At 34.2% G+C, this 17,103-nt stretch overlaps 1 protein-coding gene across 2 annotated transcripts in view; it reads right to left on the reverse strand.

Annotated features, from left to right (window-relative positions):
- Positions 1-2,442: 2,442 nt before the first annotated feature.
- Positions 2,443-17,103, reverse strand: part of LOC102801944 (uncharacterized) — a 32,466-nt gene continuing 17,805 nt past the window's right edge. The window contains exons 14-23 of one of the 2 annotated variants that reach the window (XM_085491103.1): positions 16,477-16,684; positions 14,619-14,750; positions 11,269-11,407; positions 11,017-11,096; positions 10,582-10,605; positions 9,331-9,483; positions 6,507-6,609; positions 5,829-6,035; positions 4,877-5,005; positions 2,443-4,143 (exon numbers count right to left, since the gene is read on the reverse strand). In XM_085491103.1, coding sequence (XP_085347229.1) covers positions 4,085-4,143; positions 4,877-5,005; positions 5,829-6,035; positions 6,507-6,609; positions 9,331-9,483; positions 10,582-10,605; positions 11,017-11,096; positions 11,269-11,407; positions 14,619-14,750; positions 16,477-16,684 — 1,234 coding nt within the window. In that variant the 3' untranslated portion in view covers positions 2,443-4,084. The remainder of the gene's footprint in view (positions 4,144-4,876; positions 5,006-5,828; positions 6,036-6,506; positions 6,610-9,330; positions 9,484-10,581; positions 10,606-11,016; positions 11,097-11,268; positions 11,408-14,618; positions 14,751-16,476; positions 16,685-17,103) is intronic. The other variant, XM_085491108.1, reaches the window with a different exon arrangement.

Raw genomic sequence — 17,103 nt, forward strand, 5'->3', positions numbered from 1 at the left:
GGAACTCTGTCATGTCATGACCAGTTTTAGTTATTCTTTTAGTAAAAATGGCAGATGGATGGATAGTCGGCATACCCTTCCCCACTAGATGCTATTATATATTTATTGGTAATTGATGTGTTGCAAGCCACCTTCACGTAGATGGATTGCAAAGACATGACAGCCTCACTATATATAACTCAGATAACATTCAAAATCCTTGGTCAAAGTCTAATAACCATGTTTTACTCTTGATGTCACTTGACATGTGCCATAGTAATCCTTCACTCAACACAAATGCTGAAATAAAGATGTTTGTTTGGGTTTTGTTGACAACTTGCATGATTGTTTTTGGAGAGTCGAGAGAGTTTGGCAAATTCTTTGCCAGTACCTAGAGATAATTTAAAAGTATTGAGATTGCAGACCTAGACACTTTGTCGCAGGAAGAGTTCATGCATCTATAACTCTTAATATGATGTACCGTAGTCTGAAAGGCACCAACCAACATTGAATTCCAGGTAGATGAAGAAGCTCTCCTTTAAGGTTTGAGTTCAAATCCAGCTATTCACATTAGTATTAATTTTGAATATTTACTCAAAGTCAAAACTGTGACATGTTTCTGAAGCTTTAGGGCTTTATCATATAAAATCCCTAGAACCTGAGACTTTCCATTGTGTTCAGACTAATTGGACTCAGGAACTGACCATTTAGTCTATATAAAGCATTGCAATGAAGCATTTGTTTCAAATTGCATCAATAAGCAATCTTTCAGGTGATTAATTATTCATGAGGACTTCTGATTCATACAAACAAAATAGTAAACGAAAACAGGACAGATGTATTTATAACTGTTATAAGTTCTTGGGGCTTTGTTCAGGCGATTATCTTTTTTGAAATTCACGACAAACCATAGAAAAGTGATGCAATTAAGGCTGGAAATGTTTTATTGTCTGCACATATTCTCATTTAATTTCTTTCACATTCTATGATTAAGTCTGCTCCAGTTTCAGTAAGATTTCATAATCTTGACAAATACTACCTATTTATGTAAAGGGTGATGCTAATATGCGTTGAGATGAAAAATCACAATAGCCTAAGTGTGGTTTAAATATCGATTGCTAACTGATTACCCTTTTGTGTAATTCAACCATTTGGAATGAAATACGGTTTATAACCACTATTGATTTGGAAATATCCAACATGCAAGTTTTTAAACCCATTGATAAATAAAAGGCAAGATTAACAAATTCAATATATGTATAGTGTCATAAAATAAGCGTTAACTTTCATAACCATTTATGTTATTACAGTTTCACAATCACATCAAAATCATAGTTGCTCACACATGCCATTACAGGTGCTTGGAAAGGTCGAATCGTGGAACCAGAAATGAGCAAGGTCATTGCTGTGGACAAATCTACATGCCCGTTCACCATTACACCCAGAATGCAATTGGCCAAATGGCATTTACTTGGGGCCGTTCTGCTAAATTTTGTTTCCTAAATGGTATTGAGACATTGTGAAACATATAAATGTATAGTGGGGTGTATTTTGCCATTATTTTTGGTATAGAATATAGCTTGACGACAAGGACTCTTCTGGCATATGAAGTCAGACCGAAGATAAAATGTTGCAACCAATTACTGGCTGGAACATTTTGTTGTGAGGGCTTTATCAGACTTAAAATCCATTACTCCAAACCATTTATAGATATTTTTCAGAAATTCTCAAACTTTTGAAGGCCTTCAAAGAGTCGTGTGAACTATTTTGCACTATAAAATTTGTAATGGAAAAGGAAGCTATGCCCTCATTTTCAAATAAAAGTCCTTTGTTACACAATGAATTACGGGTGCGTTTATCTTTCGGAATTTGTGGTTATTTTTCTAATACAACTTGCAGGTGGGTCATACACCGTCTTTGCTTCAAGCAGTGTCCATGTGTTTTAGATATTAACCCTTGACTGTATGCATATACCGGTAGTACATGCAGATGAATTGGACAATCCGGTATCCAGTTACTCTGTATTAATAACTTCCTGGTTTTCACATGATTGCTACAGACACAATCAAAGTGGCTATAGCATTCATTTCTTATATTTTTAAAAGTCGGGTAGAGAAAATCCAAATGATATGAGCAGGATTAGACATCTATTGTAGTATTTTGTGAGAATGTCAAACTATAGCAGATTCACATTGGTATATACTGATAATTTCACTCATAATGGTGCTTGGAAATATCATCTTTTTCTTGTATGTTTTATTGTTGGTGTATATGCTAGATTTTTGATATGAAGACACTGAGGTCATGTAAAACATAAGCTTACTTTTTCACATAAATAATTAGTGAAGATTGCTAAAATTGTGAAGAAGTTGCAGTGAACTTGTTATTTTAATTTTTATCGGCTTGCATTAGCCATACAACCTAATGTCATCTATTGGATATTACAAGAGACTTTGAAAGAACTTTTCAGTCATGTAAATAATAGACTTTATTGAATACATCATCAAATTTTGTTGTTACCGGTATCTCAGAATTTACAACAATGAAACAAATTTCCTAGTAAATATTTGTCTCTGGCATTTTTTGTGAAGGATATTTCAAATAAATCACCAGTGAAAGATTTTAAATTTATTATGATATTAAAGTTAACAATGCAAATAAAACAATATATACACATGGGATACATTTATACAATATCAAGTAAATAGTCAACTCAAAACATTTTATCTTCTGATGTACAGCACTCACTGGCAGTCACCAGCTCCATCTGTCTTGACCAAACATGCCCGTTCACCATTACACCCAGAATGCAATTGGCCAAATGGCATTTACTTGGGGCCGTTCTGCTAAATTTTGTTTCCTAAATGGTATTGAGACATTGTGAAACATATAAATGTATAGTGGGGTGTATTTTGCCATTATTTTTGGTATAGAATATAGCTTGACGACAAGGACTCTTCTGGCATATGAAGTCAGACCGAAGATAAAATGTTGCAACCAATTACTGGCTGGAACATTTTGTTGTGAGGGCTTTATCAGACTTAAAATCCATTACTCCAAACCATTTATAGATATTTTTCAGAAATTCTCAAACTTTTGAAGGCCTTCAAAGAGTCGTGTGAACTATTTTGCACTATAAAATTTGTAATGGAAAAGGAAGCTATGCCCTCATTTTCAAATAAAAGTCCTTTGTTACACAATGAATTACGGGTGCGTTTATCTTTCGGAATTTGTGGTTATTTTTCTAATACAACTTGCAGGTGGGTCATACACCGTCTTTGCTTCAAGCAGTGTCCATGTGTTTTAGATATTAACCCTTGACTGTATGCATATACCGGTAGTACATGCAGATGAATTGGACAATCCGGTATCCAGTTACTCTGTATTAATAACTTCCTGGTTTTCACATGATTGCTACAGACACAATCAAAGTGGCTATAGCATTCATTTCTTATATTTTTAAAAGTCGGGTAGAGAAAATCCAAATGATATGAGCAGGATTAGACATCTATTGTAGTATTTTGTGAGAATGTCAAACTATAGCAGATTCACATTGGTATATACTGATAATTTCACTCATAATGGTGCTTGGAAATATCATCTTTTTCTTGTATGTTTTATTGTTGGTGTATATGCTAGATTTTTGATATGAAGACACTGAGGTCATGTAAAACATAAGCTTACTTTTTCACATAAATAATTAGTGAAGATTGCTAAAATTGTGAAGAAGTTGCAGTGAACTTGTTATTTTAATTTTTATCGGCTTGCATTAGCCATACAACCTAATGTCATCTATTGGATATTACAAGAGACTTTGAAAGAACTTTTCAGTCATGTAAATAATAGACTTTATTGAATACATCATCAAATTTTGTTGTTACCGGTATCTCAGAATTTACAACAATGAAACAAATTTCCTAGTAAATATTTGTCTCTGGCATTTTTTGTGAAGGATATTTCAAATAAATCACCAGTGAAAGATTTTAAATTTATTATGATATTAAAGTTAACAATGCAAATAAAACAATATATACACATGGGATACATTTATACAATATCAAGTAAATAGTCAACTCAAAACATTTTATCTTCTGATGTACAGCACTCACTGGCAGTCACCAGCTCCATCTGTCTTGACCAAACCAAGAGTTTCATTCACGCTAGCTGTTTTGAAAAAAAAAGGAAAAGATTTTAATTTTAACATCTGACAATATTCACATCATAATCACTCATAAAACCAAACCAGATCAATAGCTAGAAAGGGAACAATAAGAAATAGCTAACATGTAAAACCAGTCCAAACAAATGAACAGCAACAGTTGCTTATTTAGGTGTTATTATAGTTAGAGTAATATGTATGTAGAAAAAACTGTAAATAGTGTACCGGTACATATAAAAAAAAAATGATTACAAAATACAGACAGCCTTGTTAAAAAAGTACTTTAAATGATTATAATGAATTTATCACAAAATACTGCAATAACACCATTTATAAAATGAGAAATAGCTGGATACAAGTAGTGAGAGAAATGAAGTGGCCTTGCAAGTATAAACCATCTAATTTATAGCAAATGTAATGATTTTTTAACAGTATTTTGGCAAGTCTAGCAATTCAATGGGAAAATGATCACAAGATATTTAGTTTACTACATGTACACCACACAACACTACACAAATTATATTTATATTACAAACATATAATATCACTTAAAACAACTATTACTATTACCCACCTCTACCTACATGTAATTTAGATACCGTTTCTAGTAACATGTAACATTGTAAATGAAGTTAGTAATACAGTATGTACAACAATGCATGAACATCACAACTAGAAATATACTGAATACTGAACACATAGAATATCTGGATTATATTTACATTGATTACAACTTACCTTTTAATTCATCTCTGACCTTCTTTAAATTATCTTTTGATGACTTGTCCAATCTACGGGAATCTAGATAGTCCCTGAAAACTGTTGGGGCATTAGATGCTGTATTGGGTCTGTCACCATGTCTACTTTCTATCAAAGAAAATAAACAAACTCTTTTAGTTTAACAACAACCACATGGCCCAATTTGTTATGCTATGGCTGTCCATGTGCAATTTAATGACAGAAAATCCAATTGATAAGAATCAAGCACTTTGAAACAAGGAGCTATTTGTCAAATGTACTGATCTGATGTTATGATTAATTAATTATTGCTGTGTTTTTTTGGATATCATCCCAATGACTTTAATGCACAAACATGACAATCATGCATCTTCTAACAGGATGAATGAATTTGTAGGAATCCGATCCTTCAAAGTCAAATTAAGTCAGCTTGTTGATTGCTGGAGAGAAAAGTTAGGGTGCCTGATTTCCTTTGTTTATAAAATGTGGATTTTATCAAATTACAAACTCCATAACTATAGTGAGATATTTTTCAAGAATACTTTATCAATGATTTTCTGTTGTGTCAATGATGCACCGGTGAATTGGCACTAGTTGCCTCACAGCAAATCTTTCGTGTGTCAGTGGTATGTGATATCGGCTTAGAGATGAAAGTTAATTAAAACAAATGATAATCAAGACGTTGAAACTGTCATTCAAAGCAGAAGAAAATCTGATAGCTGCAATACTTTTACAGTACATACAGATTTAGCTATAACAGGCCTAATGGTGAATGAAAGCCACTCAATTGTGCAATTCAGGTGAAATATGTCAGTGAATTGTGACCATGTGTTCATCATTTCCTCAATCTGAACCTTGGATCTATTACTTGCAAGTCTAGCAATTAGTTATATATGTATAATATACACTCATCGACATCAGTAGAGTTTACCCCTATCAATTCATCTCATACCTGGCGGACGTCTACTAGCAACATTTTCCAAGAAACTTGCAAGTAGAAATAGTTCATCTTGAAGTTTATCAGTGATATCTGAAACCTTCTGTTCTCTTTCATCAGTCCTCTTCTGTAAATCAGTTATATCATCCAAAAATAACTTATCCCGTTCTGCAAATTCTTTTTCCATTTCCTCATCTTCTCTCCAACCTTCTTCAAGTTTGCCTGAAGCAATAAATTAATCAGAATATATTGCCTTGAAACAAACATTATATATATTTCATGAAGCATGTTGTGTTGAAAACACTGAGGAACCACTTACAAGGAGACATTAATCCTGACATTCTGCCAATCACATGCTGAATGATATAAAAATACCTATAGTTTGTCTGCAGTCAGTAGAACTGATCTAAACTGTGTATTCAGTATTATTTCAGAGTTAGCAAATGAATGAATCAGAATCTATAGTTACTATTTTTTTAAATTACATCAGGAAGAGTGACCTGTAGGTAAAGACATGAAATAAGCAAATCTGAAATAAATCACTCCAACACACCTACCTACCCGGTAATATCAGAGCAATCAGAAGAGCAGAAATAACAGTTTAACATTATATAATGTTTAGAATGTATCATACATATCTCAAAGTGACATAGAGCAGGGAATCTACCGGGTAGGTATAATATTCATCCTTACCCCTTTGTTTAACAACTTCTAGTTGTAAGGCTTCTTTCATAGCTGTATTGAAGAGGATACGTTTCTCAATATTATCACACTCTTCTTCCATTTTCTTAGATGACTATAACACAAGATGAGTTCTTAGAAATGTCATATTGTAATGATATAGATGGGACAGGACAGTAGACATAGTACATAAACAGTATGCACATTGAAGCTACATGTACGTTTCCAGTATTGTAATTGAATATTAAATCATGAACGATAAACTCTGACTAATAAATATTTAAGCAGTTGGTAATATATCATGAGACTGATTGCTTTTTCATATGCAATGTTAGAATTCATTGAGACAAACTGCTTGTCAAGCTATGCATCAACATACATGTACATGTAATAGAATCAAACCAACAAAACACAAGACACAAGACACAATTATCAAGATTTACAACTTTTGCATGGTGAAGTCACACAAGTGAAGTTTGAGTGACAATGTTTGAGCTTACCTTCCTTTGAAAATCCACCATTCTCTCCACAGGGTGGATATTTGAACCACTATGGTTTACCTTCCTTTGAAAATCTACCATTCTCTCCACAGGGTGGATATTTGAACCACTATGGTTTACCTACCTTAGAAAATCTATTATTCTCTTCACAGGGTGTATATATGTAAAACACTACTCTGGTTTACCTACCTTCAGAAATCTACCATTCTCTTCACAGGCTGTATATGTAAAACACTACCCTGGTTTACCTACCTTTGGAAATCTACCATTCTCTTCACAGGGTGTATATGTAAAACACAACTCTGGTTTACCTACCTTTAGAAATCTACCATTCTCTTCACAGGGTGTATATGTAAAACACTATTCTGGTTTACCTACCTTTAGAAATCTACCATTGTCTTCACAGGGTGTATATGTAAAACACAACTCTGGTTTACCTACCTTTAGAAATCTACCATTCTCTTCACAGGGTGTATATGTAAAACACTACTCTGGTTTACCTACCTTTGGAAATCTACCATTCTCTTCACAGGGTGTATATGTAAAACACTACTCTGGTTTACCTACCTTTGGAAATCTACCATTCTTTTCACAGGGTGTATATGTAAAACACAACTCTGATTTACCTACCTTTTGAAATCTACCATTCTCTTCACAGGGTGTATATGTAAAAAACTACTCTGGTTTACCTACCTTTAGAAATCTACCATTCTCTTCACAGGGTGTATATGTAAAACACTATTCTGGTTTACCTACCTTTAGAAATCTACCATTCTCTTCACAGGGTGTATATGTAAAACACTACTCTGGTTTACCTACCTTTAGAAATCTACCATTCTCTTCACAGGGTGTATATGTAAAACACAACTCTGGTTTACCTACCTTTAGAAATCTACCATTCTCTTCACAGGGTGTATATGTAAAACACTATTCTGGTTTACCTACCTTTAGAAATCTACCATTGTCTTCACAGGGTGTATATGTAAAACACAACTCTGGTTTACCTACCTTTAGAAATCTACCATTCTCTTCACAGGGTGTATATGTAAAACACTACTCTGGTTTACCTACCTTTGGAAATCTACCATTCTCTTCACAGGGTGTATATGTAAAACACTACTCTGGTTTACCTACCTTTGGAAATCTACCATTCTTTTCACAGGGTGTATATGTAAAACACAACTCTGATTTACCTACCTTTTGAAATCTACCATTCTCTTCACAGGGTGTATATGTAAAAAACTACTCTGGTTTACCTACCTTTAGAAATCTACCATTCTCTTCACAGGGTGTATATGTAAAACACTATTCTGGTTTACCTACCTTTAGAAATCTACCATTCTCTTCACAGGGTGTATATGTAAAACACTACTCTGGTTTACCTACCTTTAGAAATCTACCATTCTCTTCACAGGGTGTATATGTAAAACACTACTCTGGTTTACCTACCTTTGGAAATCTACCATTCTCTTCACAGGGTGTATATGTAAAACACTACTCTGGTTTACCTACCTTTGGAAATCTACCATTCTTTTCACAGGGTGTATATGTAAAACACAACTCTGATTTACCTACCTTTAGAAATCTACCATTCTCTTCACAGGGTGTATATTTAAACACTACTCTGGTTTACCTACCTTTAGAAATCTACCATTCTCTTCACAGGGTGTATATGTAAAACACTATTCTGGTTTACCTACCGGTACCTTTAGAAATCTACCATTCTCTTCACAGGGTGTATATGTAAAACACAACTCTGGTTTACCTACCTTTAGAAATCTACCATTCTCTTCACAGAGTGTATATGTAAAACACTACTCTGGTTTACCTACCTTTAGAAATCTACCATTCTCTTCACAGGGTGTATATGTAAAACACTACTCTGGTTTACCTACCTTTAGAAATCTACCATTCTCTTCACAGGGTGTATATGTAAAACACTACTCTGGTTTACCTACCTTTAGAAATCTACCATTCTCTTCACAGGGTGTATATGTAAAACACTATTCTGGTTTACCTACATTTAGAAATCTACCATTCTCTTCACAGGGTGTATATGTAAAACACTATTCTGGTTTACCTACATTTAGAAATCTACCATTCTCTTCACAGGGTGTATATGTAAAACACTATTCTGGTTTACCTACCTTTAGAAATCTACCATTCTCTTCACAGGGTGTATATGTAAAATACTATTCTGGTTTACCTACCTTTAGAAATCTACCATTCTCTTCACAGGGTGTATATGTAAAACACTATTCTGGTTTACCTACCTTTAGAAATCTACCATTCTCTTCACAGGGTGTATATGTAAAACACTATTCTGGTTTACCTACCTTTAGAAATCTACCATTCTCTTCAATAACAGCTTTTAATTTCCTGCCTGCATGGTATATATTCTCTTCCATCTCTTTCACTTCCTTCGCTTCTTTTTTCATTTTTAGGAGCGCTGACTTACGTTGATCCCTCAGCTTGTTTGTAAGTTGAACCTATATATAGCATGCATTTGCCAATTTATTGTGTTATTGCATTTTACCGTTGCCCATGCTATGACTACTTAATATATGCTTATGAGTAGCAATAAATAAAGCGGGATCACACACGTCAATACACACATTGAAAAGGTTGAATCGGACACACCTTGTTACCCATCAGTATTGTTAGGATTCTATCAACCACAGGGTGAACTAAGAATTTACACATATTGAATATTATATATATGATCAACAGCAGCTATTTCCACAATTGGAAGACACAATTGAAATGTGTGGTTATTGAAAGTGGTACTTTATTGGGGTCATGGGACTATTTTGTAACCCATTTAATGGTCTGAGTTAGCATGCTTTGCAGGAAAAAAGTGAGGATTTGACATGGTTCAGCCTTGTTTTGAATTACTGCTGCCAGTGGTCAGACATGTTGAAAAACGGTGGAATTTTTACATTTTTTATATAATTCCCATGATTCACATACATGTGCATGTGTAAACTATTTTAATCTAATGTGTATTAGGAGAGAATGCAAGATGTCACATCATATTCCATATGCATATCAATTTAGCACAATCTAATCAGCAATGGGGTCCAGGTACATGATGGTACTCCCATCATACACCTCTGTTATATACCAATCGTTTGTCTTTCTAAGCAGGGAGCTAATCCCTTTATTGCTCACATCAGTGAAATGCATTACGAGAGCGCCACAATGACCAACTTGAGATCTAAACATAATGTTCTTTTATTTATAATTTCAAGATATTAATATTGTAGTGTTGATTTTTCCTTTAACTTAACATGCTTACATGTTAGCAAACAAAATGGTAAACTGAGTGGACAAAGTGATGAAAATAATGACATAGTTTTTTTGGTTTCTACTCAAAAGCCAATTTTGGCCTTTTTGGCAATTCTTAACAAATTCAAGTCAGACGGCCCAGTCATAAAAATCCCTGAAATAATACAATGCACAAAGAGTTCACCCTGTGGTTTAGACACTATAATAAGAAATATGAATACAGGATACAATTTAAAATAATGAGTAACATCAAGACTGAGAATACTGATATAAAGACATATCAAATTATTAGTAATCACCTTAGGTGGTGGTTCATGTGCACTCTGCAATTAGCAAAGGCAAGAATGCAAAGCAAGCAAAAAAGAAAAATAATCAATGCAACTTAATTAGTAAAAAATACAATTAAAATAACATTGTTGTTGTTAGCACAATATAATACATGCCATTAAGTGCGACTTCCTGAAAATATGAATATTCTTAATTTTAATTCTTATTTACAAAATGCAATTTTATTGATTTGTATGCCAATTTAAACATTGTAAAGTTGCAGTAATTACAGTGCATACAAGTCCATACAGCATTACTTGCAACTTTGCTGTCATAGCCTGCTATAGAGCAGTGACTCTAACCAGACATTATAATGTCTAGACTGTCTTATATTAAATGCATGCAATCCTTCATTACTATCAACTATCAAGTATAAATAAGAACTCATCAACAGTTTTATATTTTACCTGTGGCCTTGATATTTTATCAATTTCTTGTTTTGTTCTTCTTATTTGATCTGCAAGTCCATTCTTTTTGTTCTTGAGTTCTGAGGGAACAGACATACAATCAAGGGAAATACAGACTATGACTAGCATGTAATTTATGACAAATCTGTGAAAATAAATTATTTCAGCTAAAATGAAGTAATTTCTCTAAATTATCCTATTATCAGCTATCTGAATATATACCCAAAACTAATGAAAAGATCTATTACTTACTGACAATACACTTTTTCATTTCACCGTAACTCTGAGTTGTTTCATCAAAAGTCTTTTCTCTTTCTTCATAGCCTGGAGTCATCTCTTCAATCTGTTGTTTCTTCTCAGTAAGTTGTGCTTTCATCTGAGATATGCCAGACTAGGAAGATATCGCATAGGGATTATACACATGTCAATTTTTAGTTAGCTGTGCTTGTATCTAAGATATGCCAGACTAGGAAGATATCGCATAGGGATTATACACATGTCAATTTTTAGTTAGTTGTGCTTGTATCTAAGATATGCCAGACTAGGAAGATATCGCATAGGGATAATACACATGTCAATTTTTAGTTAGCTGTGCTTGTATCTAAGATATGCCAGACTAGGAAGATATCGCATAGGGATAATACACATGTCAATTTTTAGTTAGCTGTGCTTGTATCTAAGATATGCCAGACTAGGAAGATATCGCATAGGGATTATACACATGTCAATTTTTAGTTAGCTGTGCTTGTATCTAAGATATGCCAGACTAGGAAGATATCGCATAGGGATAATACACATGTCAATTTTTAGTTAGCTGTGCTTGTATCTAAGATATGCCAGACTATGAAGATATCGCATAGGGATAATACACATGTCAATTTTTAGTTAGCTGTGCTTGTATCTAAGATATGCCAGACTAGGAAGATATCGCATAGGGATTATACACATGTCAATTTTTAGTTAGCTGTGCTTGTATCTAAGATATGCCAGACTAGGAAGATATCGCATAGGGATAATACACATGTCAATTTTTAGTTAGCTGTGCTTGTATCTAAGATATGCCAGACTAGGAAGATATCGCATAGGGATAATACACATGTCAATTTTTAGTTAGCTGTGCTTGTATCTAAGATATGCCAGACTAGGAAGATATCGCATAGGGATTATACACATGTCAATTTTTAGTTAGCTGTGCTTGTATCTAAGATATGCCAGACTAGAAAGGTATCACATAGGGATTATACAAATGTCAATTTTTAGTTAGCTGTGCTTGTATCTAAGATATGCCAGACTAGGAAGATATCGCATAGGGATTATACACATGTCAATTTTTAGTTAGCTGTGCTTGTATCTAAGATATGCCAGACTAGGAAGATATCACATAGGGATTATACAAATGTCAATTTTTAGTTAGCTGTGCTTGTATCTAAGATATGCCAGACTAGGAAGATATCGCATAGGGATAATACACATGTCAATTTTCAGTTAGCTGTGCTTGTATCTAAGATATGCCAGACTAGGAAGATATCGCATAGGGATTATACACAAGTCAATTTTTAGTTAGCTGTGCTTGTATCTGAGATATGCCAGACTAGGAAGATATCGCATAGGGATTATACACATGTCAATTTTTAGTTAGTTGTGCTTGTATCTAAGATATGCCAGACTAGGAAGATATCGCATAGGGATAATACACATGTCAATTTTTAGTTAGCTGTGCTTGTATCTAAGATATGCCAGACTAGAAAGATATCGCATAGGGATAATACACATGTCAATTTTTAGTTAGCTGTGCTTGTATCTAAGATATGCCAGACTAGGAAGATATCGCATAGGGATTATACACATGTCAATTTTTAGTTAGCTGTGCTTGTATCTAAGATATGCCAGACTAGGAAGATATCGCATAGGGATAATACACATGTCAATTTTTAGTTAGCTGTGCTTGTATCTAAGATATGCCAGACTAGGAAGATATCGCATAGGGATAATACACATGTCAATTTTTAGTTAGCTGTGCTTGTATCTAAGATATGCCAGACTAGGAAGATATCGCATAGGGATTATACACATGTCAATTTTTAGTTAGCTGTGCTTGTATCTAAGATATGCCAGACTAGGAAGATATCGCATAGGGATAATACACATGTCAATTTTTAGTTAGCTGTGCTTGTATCTAAGATATGCCAGACTATGAAGATATCGCATAGGGATAATACACATGTCAATTTTTAGTTAGCTGTGCTTGTATCTAAGATATGCCAGACTAGGAAGATATCGCATAGGGATTATACACATGTCAATTTTTAGTTAGCTGTGCTTGTATCTAAGATATGCCAGACTAGGAAGATATCGCATAGGGATAATACACATGTCAATTTTTAGTTAGCTGTGCTTGTATCTAAGATATGCCAGACTAGGAAGATATCGCATAGGGATAATACACATGTCAATTTTTAGTTAGCTGTGCTTGTATCTAAGATATGCCAGACTAGGAAGATATCGCATAGGGATTATACACATGTCAATTTTTAGTTAGCTGTGCTTGTATCTAAGATATGCCAGACTAGAAAGGTATCACATAGGGATTATACAAATGTCAATTTTTAGTTAGCTGTGCTTGTATCTAAGATATGCCAGACTAGGAAGATATCGCATAGGGATTATACACATGTCAATTTTTAGTTAGCTGTGCTTGTATCTAAGATATGCCAGACTAGGAAGATATCACATAGGGATTATACAAATGTCAATTTTTAGTTAGCTGTGCTTGTATCTAAGATATGCCAGACTAGGAAGATATCGCATAGGGATAATACACATGTCAATTTTCAGTTAGCTGTGCTTGTATCTAAGATATGCCAGACTAGGAAGATATCGCATAGGGATTATACACAAGTCAATTTTTAGTTAGCTGTGCTTGTATCTGAGATATGCCAGACTAGGAAGATATCGCATAGGGATTATACACATGTCAATTTTTAGTTAGTTGTGCTTGTATCTAAGATATGCCAGACTAGGAAGATATCGCATAGGGATAATACACATGTCAATTTTTAGTTAGCTGTGCTTGTATCTAAGATATGCCAGACTAGAAAGATATCGCATAGGGATAATACACATGTCAATTTTTAGTTAGCTGTGCTTGTATCTAAGATATGCCAGACTAGGAAGATATCGCATAGGGATTATACACATGTCAATTTTTAGTTAGCTGTGCTTGTATCTAAGATATGCCAGACTAGAAAGATATCGCATAGGGATAATACACATGTCAATTTTTAGTTAGCTGTGCTTGTATCTAAGATATGCCAGACTAGGAAGATATCGCATAGGGATAATACACATGTCAATTTTTAGTTAGCTGTGCTTGTATCTAAGATATGCCAGACTAGGAAGATATCGCATAGGGATTATACAAATGTCAATTTTTAGTTAGCTGTGCTTGTATGTAAGGTATGCCAGACTATAGGAAGAACAGCATTCAGTGACGATACACGTCAAATTTTACACATTATTGGTTACTGGTAACTAAGTTTTCAATTAGACTAAATGACATCAACAGTGAAACATGGATCCTGGAGCTCCATGCATAGACTCACCTCTAATCCTGTCACAACTTCAGTATACTCCTTTTCCATTGCAATGCAGTTCCTTGTGGCTTTCTTCAACTCATCCTCCATCTGTTTAATACGTTCATCACATGTCAAGATGTCCTTGTTGTATTGTGCATTCTGAAAATATTGTGCAAAACAATCAAACTATAGTCTAATACAGCAAAGGAAACACATACATGCAGATTTGCTGGTTTGATAAAACTGGTCAGATCGATCACGAAATGTACAAATACCGGTAATGTGTTTGTTTAGACAAAACTTACTGCCAGTCAGCCATTTTGAATTGAATCACCAAACCACTGCATGTGCATATGTCTCACATAAAGTACTAGGCACATGCAAAGAATGAACAGAATTGGTCCAAGGGATTCTGAATTATGACTCTGGACGGACGCACAGACGGGGACATATCCGTCCGAACAGGGACTAATAATCAGCCACAACAAACCCTGATCTATATTCTGAACCTAGTACAAATAATTAGTATTGAATATCAGTCTGTACACACAGCCACAACAAACCCTGATCTATATTCGGAACCTTGTACCAATAATAAGCATTGAATATCAGTCTGTACACACAGCCACAACAAACTCTGATCTATATTCTGAACCTAGTACCAATAATAAGCATTGAATATCAGTCTGTACACACAGCCACAACAAACCCTGATATATATTCTGAACCTTGTACCAATAATAAGCATTGAATATCAGTCTATACACACAGCCACAACAAACTCTGATCTGTATTCGGAACCTTGTACCAATAATAAGCATTGAATATCAGTCTGTACACACAGCCACAACAAACCCTGATCAATATTCTGAACCTAGTACCAATAATAAGCATTGAATATCAGTCTGTACACACAGCCACAACAAACTCTGATCTGTATTCGGAACCTTGTACCAATAATAAGCATTGAATATCAGTCTGTACACACAGCCACAACAAACCCTGATCAATATTCTGAACCTAGTACAAATAATAAGCATTGAATATCAGTCTGTACACACAGCCACAACAAACCCTGATCTATATTCTGAACCTAGTACCAATAATAAGCATTGAATATCAGTCTGTACACACAGCCACAACAAACCCTGATCAATATTCTGAACCTAGTACAAATAATAAGCATTGAATATCAGTCTGTACACACAGCCACAACAAACCCTGATCAATATTCTGAACCTAGTACAAATAATAAGCATTGAATATCAGTCTGTACACACAGCCACAACAAACCCTGATCTATATTCTGAACCTAGTACAAATAATAAGCATTGAATATCAGTCTGTACACACAGCCACAACAAACCCTGATCTATATTCGGAACCTTGTACCAATAATAAGCATTGAATATCAGTCTGTAAAAACAGCCACAACAAACCCTGATCTATATTCGGAACCTTGTACCAATAATAAGCATTGAATATCAGTCTGTACACACAGCCACAACAAACCCTGATCTATATTCGGAACCTTGTACCAATAATAAGCATTGAATATCAGTCTGTAAAAACAGCCACAACAAACCCTGATCTATATTCGGAACCTTGTACCAATAATAAGCATTGAATATCAGTCTGTACACACAGCCACAACAAACCCTGATCTATATTCGGAACCTTGTACCAATAATAAGCATTGAATATCAGTCTGTACACACAGCCACAACAAACCCTGATCTATATTCTGAACCTAGTACCAATAATTAGCATTAAATATCAGTCTGTACACACAGCCACAACAAACCCTGATATATATTCTGTACCAATAAATAGCATATCAGTGTGACCTAGTAATTAACATAAAGCAATAGATAACAGATGTTACCTCAGTAGAAAGATTAGAATGTTTCTGTTTGTCATCAGCTAATCTTTGATTCATTTGTTTCATGTATTTTGCTAGAGCTGTCTTAAAATCTTCCAGTTCCTTTAGAGCAGCATCTCGTCTATCTTGGAGATCAAACCTTCCTTTGCGTTCTTTGTTTAATGCTTCCCTGTGATCCTGGATTTGTTTACTTAACATAGCCATAGAAGCTCTATTGCAATAACAAAATGACAAATGAGATGTTATTATATGTAATTTAGAATTTTTTGAGAGTAAATAACTGTGCAAAGAGATTAACTGTAATCACTACAATATTGTAGGGTCTGTGATGTAACTAACTATACATGGTAATTACTACAATATTGTAGTGTCTATAAAGTAACTAACTATACATGGTAATTACTACAATATTGTAGGGTCTATAATGTAACTAACTATACATGGTAATTACTACAATATTGTAGGGTCTATAATGTAACTAACTATACATGGTAATTACTACAATATTGTAGGGTCTATAATGTAACTAACTATACATGGTAATTACTACAATATTGTAGGGTCTATAATGTAACTAACTATACATGGTAATTACTACAATATTGTAGGGTCTATAATGTAACTAACTAT

This window comes from Saccoglossus kowalevskii, chromosome 2 (genome assembly GCF_978046115.1).
Source record: "Saccoglossus kowalevskii chromosome 2, keSacKowa6.1, whole genome shotgun sequence".
Taxonomy (NCBI): domain Eukaryota; kingdom Metazoa; phylum Hemichordata; class Enteropneusta; family Harrimaniidae; genus Saccoglossus; species Saccoglossus kowalevskii.